This window comes from Lampris incognitus, chromosome 7 (genome assembly GCF_029633865.1).
Source record: "Lampris incognitus isolate fLamInc1 chromosome 7, fLamInc1.hap2, whole genome shotgun sequence".
Lineage (NCBI taxonomy): Eukaryota > Metazoa > Chordata > Actinopteri > Lampriformes > Lampridae > Lampris > Lampris incognitus.
In genome coordinates, this window is record NC_079217.1 from 38,607,382 (window position 1) to 38,627,898 (window position 20,517).

Below are 20,517 nucleotides of genomic sequence, written 5' to 3' on the forward strand. Positions count from 1 at the left end.
AATAGCTTAATGTGACTTACCCATTTGATATTTTACCTGAACAGGAAAGTGTTAAAAATGTGGTGTAATGTTTAAATGACTAAGTTTGGTTATAGCTTATCAGTCTCTAGACTTTTTACTTACCTTGTATTCTTATTCTTGTTATTTTTTGTGTTAACGTCAAAAGAAGGCGTATGTAATGATATGTGCCCACCGGACCAGTAGGTGGCAGTGTTGGTATAGCTCGTATATTGGAGGATTACGTTTCATGGGCAGAACGCTCTAGGACAGGGGTCAGGAACCTTTTTGACTGGGAGAGCCATAAAAGCCAAATATTTCTAAATATATTTCATTGAGAGCCATATAGTATTTCTAACGTATAATAAATTAAATATGTCTTACTTTTAATGCGACTTCTGGTGCTGCATGGTTTTGCTGATGGCCTTGTAGTCTGGTTCATACGTGGTGAGGTTGAGCTTCATGCAGGCGTTGAGGCTTCCATCAGTTAAACGTGAGCGTAGGTTGGTCTTAATGTTCCTCACATGCGAGAATGACTGCTCACATGCATATGTAGAGCCAAACATGGTCAATACTCACACGCTGCATTGTGTGGTGTGTCACAGGAAGCTCGTTCCAAGTTTTAAGAATCAGCTGGTCTTCAGGTTGAAGATTTTTTCATTTCTGTCCACTTGTGTCCCCTCGCCAGCTCTGCTCGCAGTCGCGCAAGACTTTCCAACCCTCCATTAAGTGACTTGAATTTACTCATCCACATGTCTGATGCCTTCAGGTCAGCAACTTCCAGCTCAACGTCTCCGATAGAGACCCCGGGGATGCATGTCAGGTCGATTTTGTCCACTGCACACTCATGTGGATGAGTGATGAACTTGAAAAGACCAGTGCGCGCACGAAATTCTCCAAAACGTGCTTTGAATGACTGCAGGAGATTGGACGTAAAGCCAGCTAGCTGCTGGAGATCCAGATGTTGAACGGAGTCACTTGCTAAGCATGCATCTCTAAATTGTTGCAGTATTTCAAAGTGCAGAAGACGACCTGTTTCAATGTCCCTGAGAAAGACTTCCAGCTTGCTTTCAAATGCAAACACTGCTTGTTGAAGGGATGAGATTGTATTTCCAATACCTTGCATTTTCACTTGAGCTGGTTCAGATGGCCAGTTATGTCCACGAGATAGTGAAACTGCAGGAGCCAGTCAGTGTTGTCTAGCTCAGGATGCTTGACGCCTTTCATTTCAAGAAAAGTCCGGATTTCACTCAGGCAAGCTGCAAAACGGCTGAGCACCTTCCCCCTTGACAACCAACGCACGTTGCTGTGTAAAAGCAGACCGGGATAATGAGTCCCAACTTCTTCTAACAGAGCTTTAAACTGGCGATCATTTAAAGCTCGGGCAACAATAAAGTTGACCACTCGAATGACCAGCGACATCACCTCACCAAGCTCCTGGCCACACGTCTGAGCGCAAAGCGCCTCCTGGTGCAGGATGCAATGAAAACTTAGGATGGCTCTCTTTTCATGTTCACGGAGAAGCGCTACAAATCCTTTGTTCTTCCCCAACATACAGGGTACACCGTCAGTACAGACAGAAATAAGTTTATCCATCGGTAGTTTTTTTTCTTTAGCAAACTCCATGAAAGACGTGAATAAATCCTCTCCTCTTGTTGTCCCTTTCATTGGCAAAACAGCCAAGCTTTCCTCACGCAGTGTGTCACCTGCAGCATACCTGGCAATTATACTGCACTGAGATAGATGGCTAACGTCTGTTGACTCATCTAACGCGAGAGAAAAGTATGTCCCGGCGTTTATGTCCTTAATTTGTGTTTCCTCGACTTGATTTGCCATCATGATGCTACGATCGTGCACAGATCTTGCTGACAGGGGCATGTCTTTTATTCGTTTGATTATCTTGTCTTTATTTGGGAAGTCATCAAACAGTTCATTGGCCACATCAAGCATGAATGTTTTGGCATACTCGCCATCTGTGAATGACTTTCCATTCCTTACTATTGCCAAAGCCCCCGCAAAGCTAGCGGAATTCCCGTCACCTTGCTTGGTCCACACACGTAGTTGCTGCTGACTCGTCTGCACTCTCCGCTGTAGCTCCTCGCATGCCCTTTTCCTGCTGTCCCCCGCTGGATATTTCCATGCAAATGAAGCATGGTGCGTATCGAAGTGCCGCTTTATATTTGACCGTTTCATCGATGCAATTTTATCATTGCATATTAGACATACCGCAGATCCTGCTCTCTCCACAAATGCAAATTCCTCTGTCCACTCAGCCTGGAATGCACGGTAATCATCGTCTTTTTTTCTTTTCGCCATCTTTTCCGTTACAAGGGTTGAAGCGCATAAACTAGTTGGCTATCTGATAAAATTGATTTCTTCACCTTTACAATGACCCGGACATGCTCGCGAGCCATTGGTTCCCGACCCGACCCACGGGTAACCCGTGACCCGTGAAATTTATCTTCAAAACTAATTTCTGTTTACTTTAAAATGACACAGTATTATTAAGAAATATCACAGGTATTTTAAAATCAGTTCCAAACTGATTTAAAAAAAAAATTTTTCAACTCAAAATTGTCTGGGAGCCATATGCCATCACCGGAAGAGCCATATATGGCTCGCGAGCCATAGGTTCCCGACCGCTGCTCTAGGATCAGAACGTGAAAGCCATGGAGCAGACAAGACGTGATTAAATACACAGAGACAAGATTTACTTTTCAGCTTGATTTCTTACATAACAGAACATTACACATATGGCTCTCCATGACACATGGTTAGCCACCGCTGCTCTAGGCTAGCGAACCGCGTTCAGGATCCGGCGCTGCGCGTTCATGACTGCTATGCTAGCGGACTTTATGGAGGTAAACTCAAAATATCATATTGTAAGTGTAACATGCATGGATAAGAAGACACGCTGGCCGCTGGCTCGCGGGTCTGACCCTTTAGTCGAGCGGTTAGCGATGTCTCCTGCGGTGCGGGCGGTACGGGTTCGCTTCCTGGCCGCGCCAGTTCCTGTGGTTGCGTTGTCCCCTGAATTCGCTACATTGGTGTCAGAAGTGGGATGGAGCGACCGTAAGGCCATCGGAAGCGTAGGCGCCCTGAGGCGTGACCACGATTATAGCTGCAGGTGTCCTGTCAACAGTTTTACAGGAGTCTCTTTTACAATGGCGGTCTATGGGGAAAATGCTTTTCGGGCCGCAGGGGATTTTTTTTTTGCTGCAATGCCCCGAGTGACCACTGGAAAAAAATTGGCTGCAAGGCTGAGCGGCGGCCGGCGACATAATGCTACGTTCAGACCAAAGGCGGCGAGAGAGTTCGCGCCGCTTTGTTCGCCCGTGTTTGGCCGCCAGCTCCGCCAGGTGTGTTCGAACAGAACGTTGACGTCACAACAAGCAGTCAAGTTACACCAACGCTGCTAGCAAGTTTGCTAGACCGCACACAACAAATACCACACACGAGCAGTTTGTGTTTACTTGTGATCATCATGGATGAGCGACAGAGATCAGTTGCGGTGGGTATCCCTGTAAGAAGATACTGCAAGCTGTGGGATAAAATACTTGTTTATCCTTTCTTACATCGGAGTCCCGTGGACGGTTTCTCCTTCTAATGCACACGAGTGAAGTCCGGGCAGTGGTTGAACTTCGACCCCCACGTCCGTAAGAAACACCGCTCCCGCTGGAGGACTGGACGTTTGTCGAAGGGTTTGAAACCAAAATAAATGGCAAGGTGGGCCAAATAGAGTCCTGTGTGTCCCCCCCCTCCTTCCTTGATCATGATGATGATGATGAGAGACTGAGGGCCCCCCACAACACCTGGGACCCCACCGAAAATAGAACACAACGCAGAGCTATTGATGAGAAGTGACGGGCGTGCAGCAGGCTGACCAGCAAAGGACAGCATAGGACTGCCCCCGTTACACCAACACGAAGGCGGGTTCTAACCCTACTTGAAGGTGATTGGCTATCGCCTGGCGAAATATTCGCCCGAGTTGGACATTTTTGAACTCCCGCGAAGGCGCGTTCGTCGCTCGATTCGCCCAATTCGCGTCGCCCGTAATTTCGCCGCGAATTATTCCGCCCATTCGCCTCCTGTGTCTGGTTAGACACAGTCACAAACATGGGCATTGTAACAGATGGTGAAGGATTTGTGAATGGGAAATAGGCTAAATCAGTCCTCTGTTACCTCCTTCAGTGAAAGATAGTGGTAAATTGTGACCAAAATCAACTTTATTTTTTATCAAAAAAAGTTAAAGAATGCCACTTTAACCATCAATTATTTAAAACACAATTTCTATTGTGTTAACATACTCTACTGTAAAGATTGTATAATGATATTATACAAACAGTCTACCATACAGATTGGGCAAGTTATATTGTATTCACATACTATACAATACAGATTTTTTTGGGGGGGGGGGGGCAAATATTATAGCCTTTTCATAGCCTTTTCATAAAGGAAAGGTTACATAGTAAGGCTTTAGAATTAGATGTCAGTCTCCCTAAAGAAACATTATTTTTTGTAGATATGAAGTTTCATTGTTTGATTTATATGGGAAAAGTCAGAAGTTAAACTACTGTAACAAAACAGGCAGAAACAGCACATTCACCTGGACTATCTAACGTTATGTACCCCTGCTTATTCATGCATTTACTCCAAGTCTCTTTAATGATAATCCCCTTGAGATGCATCATCTCGTTTTAGATAATCATGGGCTAACAATGCATAGAATAATGCAGTTTTCCGAGTGTGTAGCTGACATAATGCTTGCTTACAGTAACTGTATGTCTTCACAGACAGGGTTGTAATAGTAACAACATAAGTGGCTAACCGATGCTTGTTTACCCTCCACTACACTCCGATTAAAGCCTTATTGAGCAGAAAAACATATGGAAAAGCACATATATTGATCCTCGCTTGTTGAATTAGCTAAAAATCTAAATACCTGTCTAGTATGTAACGTGGACTTCGGTAACAAGAGGGTAGCTACCGGTAGTAGCTAGTCTGCAGTGCAGGGTAGCTAGTCTGCACTTAGCACAAAAGTCGGCGCCAAACTTCGATTTTCAATGCATTTCTTCAATAGCAACTTACCGTATTAACTGCAGCCACCTCTTCTTATCTTTGTCTTTCGGAGGAAAGCGATAGAAAGACAGTTTGGTCTCAGTTTTACTCTCTGATCGATTTAAACAAAGGGGGACACAGCAGTGAGGCATATTGTCAACAAGTCGATGGAGCCGGAAGCAAATTCGCCCGCGCGCGCCTACGCAACAGGGACGTGCCTACGTCATAGCTTAAGACGCGAATAGACTTTGCATGCATTCGCGCCGCCCAAAAATTTCGCGCCGCCTTTGGTCTGAACGTAGCATCAGGCTGTGTGTCGCTGCTGGAGCTAAAGACTTCCAGGCTAACGTTTTCGTTGCTAGCTAGCTGAGGTTGTGCATTGCTGCAACCGATGGTAGACGCTTCCAGACTGTCGTTACTATTTGCTAGCGCGACATCCTCCATCGGAATGCCCTCCTCTTTAAAAACAAAAACACGACCCCCCCTCTGTAAGCAGCAGGATCTGACTGATATTTTGTTGCAATTCCTCAGCTTCACTCAACCATTTTTTAGCATCCTCTTGAAATGTGTTGCTATATTTCATGATGCTGGCAAACCATTCATTTTGTTCATCCTCCGGGAGTAAAGGAATCAACACGTGTGATGCGGTAGCATTTTCACAAAGTTGAATTAAGTTCTCCAAATGAAGTTGAACATGTGAAGCATTTCCCTCTCTTTTCACAAGTGCTTTCATTTCGGGTATGAGCCCTTTTATTCTATTCACAATGATTTTTCGTTCATGCTAAGCTTTTCGATTTTATTTGCCCAGGCCTTGGCTGTGAGTCTAGTTTCTCTTTTCCCACAACCCATTTCAACACCAACATTTATTTCACTCATGTTCCTCCTTTTTGATTTCTTCAGTATATTGTTTGTGCACTTGAAACATCCACAGACCGAAAGGAAATTCATCCAACAAACATCATCCCATATAACAGCAGAGCAGCAGCAACTTCAGAGAGACAGAGCGGAGATTCACACTTTTACAGCATGGAGATAAATTCAGCATCGGGATACACTCCAATAATGTTAATGTCAGTGCGCCGAGAGATTCAATCAACCAATCAATCGTCCACAATTAATAGTCAATATTCAAGCTGCATTCCTTCCATTAATATACAGCCTAATGCGCACATCCACAGGTGTGCTTATTTGGCTGTAGTTCGGTTTGACAGTGGCTCCTTAAACTGTTTAACAGCCAGCGCCTACCTCCGTGCTTTATCTCCGATGACTGTTTAATTTCATCCGTTTCCACTTTTCGTCCTCTTGATCAATTGTGCCAACTGATGATGTATTTTTAATGCCTATTTTTATTGACAAAAATGTAGCGACTTCAATGAACAAAGGAGTCGCTGAGAGGCTGGGGTCGGGCCTGTAACTTGTCTGACGCGCTTCCCAAAATATTCACCGAGATACGAAAAATACGTTCGACTTTCTATTAACAAAAAGATGATCAACTCATGAAAACCAACGTGCACAAACTTATAATCAAAAACAATCATGGTGATCAAAGGAAATAGCGGTCAGCAAAAAATACGGCGACCCAGCTCACTTTCTCTATCTAACCTGGGGGAATATATCTGCTGGGGAGCCAATCAGGGAAATGGGGCGCAGGTGAGCAGGGCAGGGCCAGAACGCCAATCAGGGAAATGGAGAACATCCCCGCCCATATCCATGTGACCCGCTATCTCTCTAAGCAATATGACCATACAATAAATGATATCATAATAATAAAAAAAACACCAAAATATAAACCATCACACACCTTCCCCTTAATATTACCTCTCAATTCATTCACGGCTCCTACAGTGTTTGTGTTTTTCTTTTCAGGTAATGTTTCAACAATATTTACAAATAGTATCTCATAACTGCTGTTTGTAGTGACTGCAATGAAATCCACAATGGTTTGGGAGCTCTAAGGAAAGGCAATGGTGTTATTTAGTCATTTCACAGCTATCAAAAACCATATAAAACAAGAAAAAAATACTTCATATATACTTTGACAATATTTTTGTTTAGGTTTTCAATTAGAGTGCAGTTCAGCCAGGGGGGCACAATATTCTAGAATTCTGTGGCAGCTGGAAGAATGAAGAAGGATCAGATTGTTATAAAAAATTAGAAAGCACAAAAGGATGTAATTTGGATTTGTGAATGCCCACTGCCTACCCAACCACTGACCTCACTGCGCGTCATCGGTCTTTACAGACATTTTGGCCCCATTGTTTTTGAGTTGGACTCTCCACCTTAATGTCTTGGACTTGACTCAAACCTACTCCAATTAAAACTTGGTCTAGATGTGATTTTTGCCTTAAGTGGTCTTGACTACAATGCTACCATTCCCCCAAAACTGACAGCCATCAATCAAAATGTTGTTTTACGTGTCTTCGCTCTCAATATTTTTTTGCGGTGGTTTGTGATTTTACACGGCACTGTAGTAACCTGGCCTTTTTTGTCTCAAGGAGCCATTAGGTAATGGGGTGTTTCCTCACTTCGGGCAATTTTAAAGTAATTTGAGAACTGAGGGGTCACATATTGTTAACAGGGCATTGTGTGGGATATTGTGACAGCCACCTGCATGTATGGAGTCCCCAAGCAGGTGACCTGAATGTTCTCAGCTGGATAGAGACAGGGGTATATCAGGTGATGATTTACATCAGCACTGCTCTCATCTGATCAAGACAGACTGTTTCTGTTGATGATCCCCTACAAAAAAAAAAAATCAAGGTAGAATAGACGTGCAGATGTGGGTCTGAAGGCTGCAGCACTCATGATCTCGTACAAGCGGTTCATGTTTCAAGTTTAAAAAGAACACTTCTCTATTTTTTTCTTACTTATCTGATAGAACACAGTGTGTTTTCCATGGTAATGGTACATCTAAATTATTTGCAGTGAAATATGGTGTGCCCCAGGGCTCAGTTCCTGGTCCTTTGCTATTCTCCCTTCACATCTCTCCTCTTGGCCAAATTATACGGAGCTATGGAATAAATTACACTGCTAAGCTCATGATACTCAGCTGTATGTACCAGGTAAGTCAGACAATCATTCTCATATCAGAAATTTAGGGGCATGCTTATCTGCAATGAAAAATTGGATTTCCTCTAATTTCTTACTGCTTAATTCTGAAAAAAAAACCTGATATGCTTGTTATTGGCCCTGCAAGACAAAGTCAGTTATATGACCAAGTAACGGTATCTCTTGACAACTGTGTGATCTCCCAAAGTTCCACAACCAAAAATCTTGTTTTTTGTTTGTTTTTGTTGTTTTAATTACTCAATCCCTATATTTTGAATTTCACACTTTTGAAATCACCAAGTCGGGCGTCCGGGTAGCGTAGCGGTCTATTCCGTTGCTTACCAACACGGGGATCGCCAGTTTAAACCCCTGCGTTACTGCGGGTGGGAAGCATGGATTATATGTGGGTGAGAAGCATGTAGTATACCGGTGTGGGTTCCATGGCGCCTGTTCTCTCCTATGAGAATTGCTCGCCTGGCGCTTAAAAAGTTTCTGGTTTCTTTACCCTGGTCTTCTTTCCGTTCTACTTTTTTGCCAAATTGAAATGTTAAGAAGATATTTCTCAATTAAAAAAAAAAGTTTCTGCCTTCCGGGTTACTTCCACTGAGTATACGCAGTAGTGTTACTCCCATCATGCTAAGCTATGAAAACGAGCAACCGCGTTCAGGATCCGGCGCTGCGCGTTCATGAACGCTATGCGAGCGGACTTCATGGACGCAAGACTTGTCACTCCCTCCAGGAATTAGACCAGACCATGAGTTCTCTGCCACAGGTGGATTTATTTGTCTACACCGCTTTTCTTCCTTAAATCCACCATCAAACTTTAAACATACAAAATGCACAGAACAACAACATATTACTATCACATAGTACAAGCTATAAAACATAAATATAAATATGCACAATGACGAACAAAAATACAAATAAACATACCTCGCTGGCTGCACCAACCTCGAGGGAATGAGTCCACTTAAGTATAAATAAATAAAATCTTCGAACAAATGAACACTGAAACAAAAACTCCCGACTTTAAATGGCGTACAAAACCTCTTACACCTGTCGACTTCTTCGAGGAGCATTGTGCCACATGGAAAACATCACGTGCAACAACAAAATATGTCCCCTGTGCAACACAAACTGAACACCCAGTTCTCGTGCAGCTCCAAAACAAACAAAATCAAAATTCACGAAAATAAATCATATAACTAATGCGAGAAAACAAAATACATCAAATACTGACATAAATAATATGTATGGCAGTTAAAAGACTACTACGGACTTACTTGGGACTTGAAACCATGGATGTATTTATACAAACGGCAAACTAAAAACAATTACGTTCAAAACAAAGTCTAACAAGTGACCAACAAATGCGACGCAAAACCACAAACTCAAAATATCTGTGTGTGATGTGTGAAAGAGAAGGCTGAGCTTTGTGTCATTTATTCACCTTTACCTTTGATTTTTGTTCATCCGAACGGTGTTTGTTTAACCTAGCAAAGATCCTCGTTGCCGAGACACAACACGACCGCGCGTAGAGAGCGCGTACACAGCCGTGACGTCATGCAGAAAAAATGATTTTTCTGGGCTTTTTCTCGGCTTTGGAAAATTTTTTGAAAAGATTAAAACTCCATAGCTTACGAATATACAATACAAAGAGTAATAATTGACCATGATTATAGCTGCAAGTGCCCTGTCAACAGTTTTACAGGCGTCTCTTTTACAATGGTGGTCTGTGGGGAAAATGCTTTTTGGGCCGCAGAGGATTTTTCGCTGCAATACCGCGAGTGACCACTGGAAAAAATTGGCTGCAAGGCTAAGCGGCGGCGCCGTATCCATTTCTAGTTTAATACAGCCATAATGGGAAGCCAGATGTGGGTATGTGTCCTGGTCGCTGCACTAGCGCCTCCTCTGGTCAGTCGGGGCACCTAATCGGGAGGGGGGGTGAACTGGGGGGAATATCTTGATCCTCCCACGCGCTACGTCCCCCTGGCGAAACTCCTTACTGTCAGCTGAAAAAGAAGCGGCTGGCGACTCTACCTGTATCGGAGGATGTATGTGGTAGTCTACAGCCCTCCTCAGATCGGCAGAGGGGGTGGGGTGATTGGACTGGTACAATTGGGGAGAAAAAGGGGGGGGGGAATTTAAAAAAAATAAATCACGGAGTCCTCCTTTTTCCACCTACAAAACATTGCTAAAATTCAGTGTTTTCTGTCCATGGCTGATGCCGAGACCCTGATCCATGCTTTTGTTTGATCCAAATTAGATTACTGCAATGTCGGTCGTCCGGGTAGCGAAGCGGTCTGTTCCATTGCCTACCAACACAGGGTTCGCTAGTTTGAATCCCCGTGTTATCTCCGGCTTGGTCGGGTGTCCCTCCAGACACAATTGTCCGTATCTGCGGGTGGGAAGCCGGATGTGGGTATGTGTCCTGGTCGCTGCACTAGCACCTCCTCTGGTTGGTTGGGGTGCCTGTTCAGGGAGGAGGGGTAACTTGGGGGAATAACGTGATACTCCCACGCACTATGTCCCCGAACCTCCTCACTGCCAGGTGAGGCGACTCCACATGTATCGCAGGAACCATATGGTAGTCTGCAGCCCTACCCGGACCGGCAGAGCAGGTGGAACAGCAACCGGTACTGCTTAGAAAAGTGGGGTAATATGCCAGATACATTGGGGAGAAAAAGGGGGAAAATATTACTGCAATGTCCTTTTTTCAGCCTGCCATGCATAAGCACTAAACCCTTTTAGCTGGTTCAAAATGCTGCTGTTAGGATATTAAGTACAACAAAAAAGGTAGACCATATCATACCGAATCTAGCCTCCCCTCACTGGTTAGATCTGGTTTTAAAGTACTACTTTTGAATGGGCTTGCCCCTTCATATTTGTCAGATCCTATACAGGCTTAAGAACCTTTACGTGCCCTCTGTTCTCAAGGTGCAGGCCTCCTCTCTGTCCCCAGAGTTAAAAAGCAGTCTGCATGCTGCAGAGACCTCTCTTATCACATCCCCTTTCTTTGGAATAGTCTCTCTGCCATCATCAAATAATCTGACTCTGTAGACTCTTTCAAATCTAAACTTAAAGCCCATCTCATCTCATTATCTTTCCCTTATTCGTTTTATCTCTTTGATTTATCTCTTTGACTTCTTTCAGAACTTTGTCACAACTATCCTCTTTTGGGAGGGTCACAGTCTCAACATATTTATAACTGTAGGTCTCTGCAGTAATTTCTTGGTTTTGTCCTGCCGACGAAAATCTTCCTAAATTTTTCCGAAAGCATCTTACCATCCTAACCTTCTGTTTGTATCTCTGAGCACGAGTGCCCATGTTGTGCTCCTGCCCCCCCCTCTTTTTTCTCTCACTTACAGGACCATTTTTTTTCTTTCATGAACTGTCTAATGACCATGGATCATCTCTCTCCTCTCTCTCTCTCTCTCTCTCTCTCTCTCTCTCTCTCTCTCTCTCTCTCTCTCTCTCTCTCTCTCTCTCTCTCTTTCTCTCGACAGCCTGATGACTTCGGATCCTGTTTGTGCTGCTTCCTGTTTTCCTTTGGTCACAGTCCCATCCTCCCGGAGATTTAAGCTATCTCTGCCTCCTGTGTGCATGCGGTCTATTCTCTCTGCAGGCCCCCACTGACCAGAGGTGGTTTTGTGGCGCAGGGTCCAGACGGCTCTTGACTGTATCTGTGAGATTCTTGACATTGTCTTGACATATTTACTAAATTTGCCATGCACTCTTTCCTTACAATTTTATCACCCATTACGTTTAAATTAGCTATTTTTTTGCATTAACTGTATGTATTCTACTTCACTTGACTATTTTGATTTACAGGATGATTCCATTTTTTTACAAACTGGGTCTTATTTTTGTAGTTTTTAATTTTGCGTTTATCAGTTATGATGTCATTTTACCCGCTTAATTTTTGGAGCTTATGGGCCATCACCAGACACAGCTTAACAACAGCATGTTATGGGGCAACTGAACACGATTTTCAGACATTTTTTAACATGTTCACTTTAACCCAATTGTCTATAACACATATTTGAAAGTTAAAAAAAAGGTGCAAGTTGAAAGTCATTACGTGATACAGTGCATCCGGAAAGTATTCACACCCCTGCACTTTCCTTACATTTTGTTATGTTACGGCCTTATTCCAAAATGGATTAAATTCCTTTTTTTCCTCATCAATCTACACACAATACCCCATAATGACAAAGTGAAAAAGGTTTTGTAGAAATTTTTGCAAATTTATTAAAAATAAAAAACTGAAATATTGCATGTACATAAGTATTCACACCCTTTACGCAGTACTTGGTTGAGGCACCCTTGGCAGTGATTACAGCCACAAGTCTTCTTGGGTATGAAGCTACAAGCTTGGCACACCTATATTTGGGGTATTTCTCCATTCTTCTCTGCAGATCCTCTCGAGCTCTGTAAGGTTAGATGGGGAGCGTCGCTGCACAGCTATTTTCAGGTCTTTCCAGAGATGTTCAATGGGGTTCAAGTCTGGGCTCTGGCTGAGCCACTCAAGGACATTCACAGACTTCTCCCGAAGCCACTCCTTCGTTGTCTTGGCTGTGTGCTTAGGGTCGATGTCATGCTGAAAGGTAAACCTTTGCCCCAGTCTGAGGTCCTGAGCGCTCTGGAGCAGGTTTTCATCAAGGATCTCTCTGTACTTTGCTCCATTCATCTTTCCCTCGATCCTGACTAGTCTCCCAGGTCCTGCCGCTGAAAAACATCCCCACAGCATGATGCTGCCACCACCATGCTTCACTGTAGGGATGGTATTAGCAAGGTGATGAGAGGTGCCTGGTTTCCTCCAGACGTGACGTTTGGCATTCAGGCCAAAGAGTTCAATCTTGGTTTCATCAGACCAGAGAATCTTGTTTCTCATGGTCTGAGAGTCCTTTAGGTGCTTTCTGGCAAACTCCAAGTGGGCTGTCATGTGCCTTTTACTGAGCAGAGGCTTCCGTCTGGCCACTCTAACATAAAGGCCTGATTGGTGGAATGCTGCAGAGATGGTTGTCCTTCTGGAAGGTTCTCCCATCTCCACAGAGGAATGCTGGAGCTCTGTCAGAGTGACCATCGGGTTCTTGGTCACCTCCCTGACCAAGGCCCTTCTCTCCCGATTGCTCAGTTTGGCTGGGCGGCCAGCTCTAGGAAGGGTCCTGATGGATCCAAACTTCCTCCATTTACGAATGATGGAGACCACTGTGCTCTTTGGGACCTTCAAAGCTGTAGAAATTTTTTTGTACCCTTACCCAGATCTGTGTCTCGATACAATCCTGTCTCGGAGGTCCACAGACAATTCCTTTGACTTCATGGCTTGGTTTCTGCTCTGACATGCACTGTCAACAGTGGGACCTTATATAGACAGGTGTGTGCCTTTCCAAATCATGTCCAATCAATTGAATTTACTAGAGGTGGACTCCAATCAAGATGTAGAAACATCTCAAGGATGATCAGTGGAAACAGGATGAACCTGAGCTCAATTTTGAGTGTCATAGCAAAGGGTGTGAATACTGTACATGCAGTATTTCAGTTTTTTATTTTCAATAAATTTGCAAAAATTTCTACAAAACCTTTTTCACGTTATCATTATGGGGTATTGTGTGTAGATTGATGAGTGAAAAAAAAGGAATTTAATCCATTTTGGAATAAGGCTGTAACATAACAAAATGTGGGGAAAGTGAAGGGGTGTGAATACTTTTCAGATGCACTGTATGTCCAGCATTATTAGTGGTCAATTGCATTGCTGAGCTACTACATCCTGGTTTGGCTTGCAGAAATTACTATTTTACATAGAGTAGGTTGTAAGTTAGATATGTAGATTATGGGAAATCGTGTAGGCCTACACAGTGTCATTGAGGCACTAAGGTTTGTTTATTTTTTTTGTTGAATGGACAGGTTTAAGGCTCACGTTCAGTTGCCCTGCAAGATGCCATTGTAAAGCTGTGTCTGTCTGTGTGTCCATATCTCCAAAATGAAGCTGACCAGCAAAATGTTAACCTAACCGATATGCATAATGGAAATACTGTGAAAATAAGATCCAAATTGTGATTTAAAAAAAAAACAGAATTTTCTTTGAAGGTGATTTTGACAGATGCAAATTAATCATTCAAAATGTGTTAAGTCTGAAAACAAAAATAATAATTTCAACATGAATGAGCTTGAAATTCTTAACTGAGTTGTAACCTGCGGCCAAGTCATATGAGATCAAGAGAATGTCCAGGTATACATTTTGATATTGATGGTAAATAAAGAAAGTTAGGGTTTGCAAAAATGGCCTCTATTCATTAAATCTATGCACCCACAACATTATAGTTAGTGCAGCTACATAATACATACAATGACTTAAGATGTCAATGTGCATGCTCGTGTCATTTCGTCCAAGTGTTTTGTTGCCCTGTACAGAATCATCCTTTTATAGGTTGCATTTACGTCTGATATTTTGTAATTTAGCAACTGCTTTTATCAAAAGCCACTAACAAGAGTCAGGAACTGGCAGATGAAATTTTGTGTTTGTCTACGGACATCTCAAAGCATTAAATAGCCAATAGCACATTTCCTGACACATTCAATTTGTGTGAGTGTGAAGTGGGTTGCATTTTGTTTAGATCTGTATAAGTGAATACATGTTTTACATGACCAGGACCTGTTGCTACATATACCTGTAGCTATTCCACCAATTGGTGGATTATCTTCTGCTGAAATGAAACTATCCAACTGTGTGCAGTGAATACAAAGTGACTCAAAATACTACCTACTCTTTCATAAAATCTCAATTTATTTTCACATAAATGTACAGGTGCACAGGTGTTTGGCATTTTTCAATCACAGTTACGTCACATCACAGTTGGATCATGTCAGCAAGTACAAACTATCTCAGCTGTCACAAAACCAAAGCTAACCGGTCCGTGTGGAGATATCACGCAGTTGAGAGGACATTCAGAAGACGGAAAATTATGGCTGAATAAGTAACAAACACTTTTTTTCTAAGGTTCACAAGGTTTCAACATTTATCTAGAGGCAAACCTCAACATGTTTCGTCATCCCTTCACAGGTAGTCTTTTGCAGACTGATTTGCGAATCAAAGACCTGATCTCTGAAAGTAGAACAGAAACAGACAGAGCAAGAGGGATGAGAGGGGTTTATTCGGAGATGGTAGTGTGTGTGTGGGGGAGGGAGAATCTAGGGGGAAGAGGGCACAACAGGGGGACTTTATCTATCAGATCCCAACTGGGTCAGCCAAGCATGCTTTGGTACAAAGTGTGAGGTGGCCACAGTTCCCTAATTTAATCAGTGGAGTAGAGCAGGAAGCCGGTGAAGGTGTTGAAGTGGCTGTTGCTGTCACACAAGAAGCAACCTGTCGGCAGGATGACGTGCACTCGGTCCCCAGCCTGCAGCTGGAGGGCCACAACAGTGGTGGCACTGTCCTCCTGGTCCTGCTGGTTTCTGTCGCGGGGCCCGACCACCAGCTTGTTGTTGACCATGATACTGGCACACGCGTCAAGGCTGTTACCGGGAGAGCCAGAGTCACTGTAGATAGTTAGTGCGAGGCTGTAGACACCTGAGCGGGGAACGGTGAAGACGCCGGTGTCTTTGTTGTAGTTGTCCCCGAGGTTGATGAACACATGCTTGAAGACTACGTCGGTTTCGTCACGGAAGGGGCCCAGGCACCAGCGCTTGTCGGTCAGAGCCACAGAGAAGGCACTGCGGCTGGCTGGAGGCGGAAGGAGAAGGAAAGTGAGGTTATGTTAAAGGAACATTCCGGTGCTTTACAACCTGAGCCTTACTTTTGTCATTTTTGCAAGCATGATATCTGCTATGGTGTAATTCTACTCACTGGCCTCATTTTGAAGATTTTTGACATGGGACCATCACTGTACACAGTTTTGAAAAATTATCTAATGGGGCATCTGAATTCAATCTTTAAACTTGTCCTTTAAATCAGGGGTCCCCCACCTTTTCTGCACAGCGGACTGGTTAATATGAACAATATTCTTCCAAATCGGGCAGTGGGGGGGGGGGGGTAATCACGACTGGAATATAGGTTAGGTTTCTAAGTCAATAGCATCATAACAGTAACAGTTTAAGTAGCGTTTGGATATTAAACACAGCGCATATTTTCCTTGCATGAACATGTAAAAAACATTGCAACTCACCAATATAACTGAATCAGTGAGAGCCCTGGGCTTGTTTCCCTGCAACAAGACTGCCATGACATGCGAGTCATCGGTCACAATAAAGCCATATTTTAGGTATGACAAGTCGCATTTTCTTTTGAAGGAAGCTTTTTTTGTGCTGTCTCTGCTGTCTGTGATATCGTCATCGTTAGACCTTTTATTTCCCCTACCTCTTCCAAAGAAGCTCTCAAGCAATGTTTGTTTGTTACTCATGGTAGCTAGCTAGTTGAAAAACGCACACCGAGTAGGTAAGTGGGTGGTGACCTCGCGTGCGTTGCATTACTCAAGTTCAACATCAGTATCCTCATCCTGTTGTAGTGTGACAGGGTATGGTGAGGAAAGGTGCAGCACAGACATGCCATGCCAAGTTCAATGTAATTATCGCACAAATAGAAGAAAGCCACTTTATTTTGTCATTGTATTCTTACAACGAATTGTATTCTTACAACCAATGTGTTCTCTGCATTTAACCCATCCTATTGTATAGGAGCAGCGGGCAGCTGCAGCGCCCGGGGCCCAACTCCAGCTCTTCTTTCCATTGCCTTGCTCAGGGGCACAGACAGGAGTATTAACCCTAACATACATGTCTTTTTGATGGTGGGGGGAAACCGGAGCACCCGGAGGAAACCCACACAGGCATGGGGAGAACATGCAAACTCCCCACAGAAAGGACCTGGGATGGCCTAGGGTTCGAACCCAGGACCTTCTTGCTGTGAGGCAACAGTGCTAACCACTGGGCCACCATGCCGGCCTATAGGGTTATATGTTTATTATTCAACTTTAAAAAAAAAGTTTTTTTTATTTATTTGCTTGTTTGTTTGTTTGTTTTTTGCCAAATCATATAATTTCTTCATCCAAATGCTTTGCAGCCCGGTGCCAGTCCATGACCTGATGGTTGGGGACCTATGCTTTAAGTAACAACAGCAAAAAAAGAAGAAGAAAAAAAGATCCCCTACTTCCTCAACTAGACTTGTTTATGACTTTTCAGTAGTTCTGGCCAGGTAGTTTATCACTGGTTATTTCTACCTATAGTAATTACAGGTTGCAAATTGAACCAGCAAGTAACTTAGCAATGCAGTCAACCATTGATTGTATTAAACATTTCAGGTAATAATTTTTAACTTTTGTTTTTATTTTCACTTCCAAGTATGTAGTTTAGATATATGAGTTGAATTGGACTTGTTGAAATATGTCTGACGCCCATATTCAGTTGCCTCATCACATTCACGTGTGCACATTTATTGGGGGTGGACCTACACACACACACACACACACACACACACACACACACACACACACACACACACACACACACACACACACACACACACACACACACACAAACACACACACACACACTCACACACACAAAGCACCTTACATACATCAAACACTATTGATGCTGTTAGGTTATTATTGTTACAGCAGTGTTGAAGAGCTGAAACTCAAGAATTTTACTCTCTTATACTTTTATAATGAGATGTAACAAATAAAGAATCTTGAATCTTGACTAAGACACTGTTGTAAAGCTGAGGTCCAGCGGTGGTCCCGTGTCCAAAATTTCTACAATGAAGCCAGTAAGTAAAATGATATCGTAACCAAAATGGATGATGGCAAAAACTACAAATATAAGGCTCAGGTTGTAAAAGAAAAAAAAAGAAAAAAAAGAAAAAGGAATTATCCTTTAAGTTGAAACTGAGAAAGCTGTTTGAGGGGGAGCGCTATTAAATTACATATTAGCTCATATGTAAGTCATCATGGTCACTGATGATTGATGAGGATTTAAAAATGTTCTTGAATATGAGGCAGGGTAAGTGGTACATAATCACCTAGGGATGTGTGTGTATGGGTATGTTTGTGTGTGTGTGTGTGTGTGTGTGTGCGTGCGCGCTTCTATGGGTCAGCATGTGTCTGTGTGTTTCTCACCTCTGACATTGTTGAGGACATTCTGTGTTTTATCCAAACTGTTCATCAACTCATTGAGGCTCATGTTGAAGAACATCTCCATTCTGTGCATCTGCTGCTGCATCAGACAGCAACCGCATGACATCTTGTCCGTCAGGCACACTGCACAAGCACACACACACACACACACACACACACACACACACACACACACACACACACACACACACACACACACACACACACATATGATCTCAAGCGTAAGTTAGTGGGGATTAATGTGTGTGTGCACATCTGCTTTATTTAAACACACACCCTCCAGACTTGATGTATCTCTTGACCTCAAACTCACCGTTTTCTGTGTTGGTGTCTCTGTCACGGGGGTCAGCCGTGCCCCCGGGTCCCTCCCATGTGTAACGGCTGTCCAGGGCCAAAGCTGCCCCCAGCAAACACAGCAAAACAATGGCTGGGAAACGGAAAGTGTGAGCATGTACCATTAGACACAGAGAAGCAAAGTTTGGCATATCCCTGATGCTGCCACTCACAAGAATACCGTTTCATACCCTTACTCTAAAATACTCCCCTTGATGAGTCCGTTTTATCCTTATCTTGGAGATAAACTGCATTTCATCTAAATCTCCAGGTGCAATGAAGATTTTTGAAAGCTGAACTAGTGTCACCAGTCAAATTAATTTCTAGACTCCATTTCTATCCTGTGTGAAGCTTCAAGCATTTCATATGTCATGCCTATAACTGCACTTCCTTTTTAATCCCGGTTTTCTCACCTCTCATGTTTAAGATGGTGGATGATGATCTTAGAGAGATGGATGGTGGTGATAGACTGTTGGAGGGAGAGAAGTTAGGGTTATATATCTGAATCAGAGCCTCTTCCTCTTCCAGAGCCTCTTTCCATTTGCATCACTCCGCCCAGTTGCTTTCCTCAGTCTTCTTTATTTTCCTCTCTGCCTAGTAATACATTCATTTCTTCACACACACACACACACACACACACACACACACACACACACACACACACACACACACACACACACACACACACACACACACACACACACACACACACACACATTTCCCTACAGGGCTTTGTCTTGTGGATGTAGGCCATGTATTGTCTCCCCCTTCGGGTGAGGTGCCCATGTGGTTTCCCAAAGTCTCTCTGTCAGCAGACAAAGCCACCTTAGCCCTTCTGTATTTACAGGTGGATGCAAGCCTCCACCTCAATATAATGCTTATAATGCTATGTGAGCCATTGAACAAGTGTCATGTTGCGTGTCAGAGAGAATATACCGTCATTGTGTGCCATGCTTGTGTGTGAATGTACATATGTATGTACAAGTGTGTGTGTGTGTGTGTGTGTGTGTGTGTGTGTGTGCGCGCGCGTGTGGCGCGCGTGCACACATGCGTTTGTGCATGTGCTTTGTGTGCAGTCTTGTCAAAGGAAGGGCTGAAATGTACACATTGTCTATGGAGTCAGTGTGATGTGAACTGGGACAGATGTTTTTGTCACATACTCAAAGAATTTGTTTTTTAAATGCATTGAACTCAAGTTTATTTCAGTCCAAAAAAACCCCAACAACAACATCAACCCTGGGCTTTAGACTTTTTTCAACATTGTAGAATCAATTCTTTATTCCAGCAAAAATCGCCTGGTTGATACTCTGAAAACACACCGACTGGCTTCATTGTGTGTTACTGCCATCACAAGAGCTCTTCATAATGTGTAAATTAATCTCGCTGTCCATCGATGAATGGTGTTAAACAGCTAACGTTGACAAAACATAACATTGTTATGTGTGTATGGATGATCTGTGCAAAAGGGGTAGAGACACAGAACTGGATACAAAAATATATATTTCCTTAAAGAAAATACGGCGTGAAGAACTGAGAATATGATGGAAGAAAACAAAATCGTGTCTTCATACCAGCCCGCTCTTCAGTCATGACTGCTTAGGTTAACAGGACAGATCTTATCGGGGAAACAGCATGCAAGTAGCAGACCAAAGGAGCTGAGCTAGGCCTCGACCGATTCCTCCCACATACGCATCCATGGGAAGTACTGGAGATATTAGCGATAACCAACAGAAGGGGTGAGGAGAAAAGGAGACGAAGAATGCAATTGGGGCATCGCATTTAGACTTGCTGACATCAAAACCCCCTTTCAAACCTGGTATTGTCATGCAATCTGTATTTGTGTAGTCAAGTCAAGTCAATTTTATTTGTATAGTCCATTATCACAAGTTACAAATTTGCCTCAGGTGGCTTTACAGCAAAACAACGTCCTGTCCTTAGACCCTCGCATCAG

At 43.3% G+C, this 20,517-nt stretch overlaps 1 protein-coding gene across 1 annotated transcript; it reads right to left on the minus strand.

Annotated features, from left to right (window-relative positions):
* Window positions 1-15,398: 15,398 nt before the first annotated feature.
* cbln20 (cerebellin 20) lies at window positions 15,399-18,986 on the minus strand. The gene is made up of 4 exons (XM_056282853.1): window positions 18,980-18,986; window positions 18,547-18,660; window positions 18,216-18,356; window positions 15,399-15,826 (listed from the first exon to the last, which is right to left on the minus strand). Exons 1-4 carry the CDS (start codon window positions 18,984-18,986, stop codon window positions 15,399-15,401), a joined length of 690 nt encoding a protein of 229 aa, XP_056138828.1.
* Window positions 18,987-20,517: the final 1,531 nt, after the last annotated feature.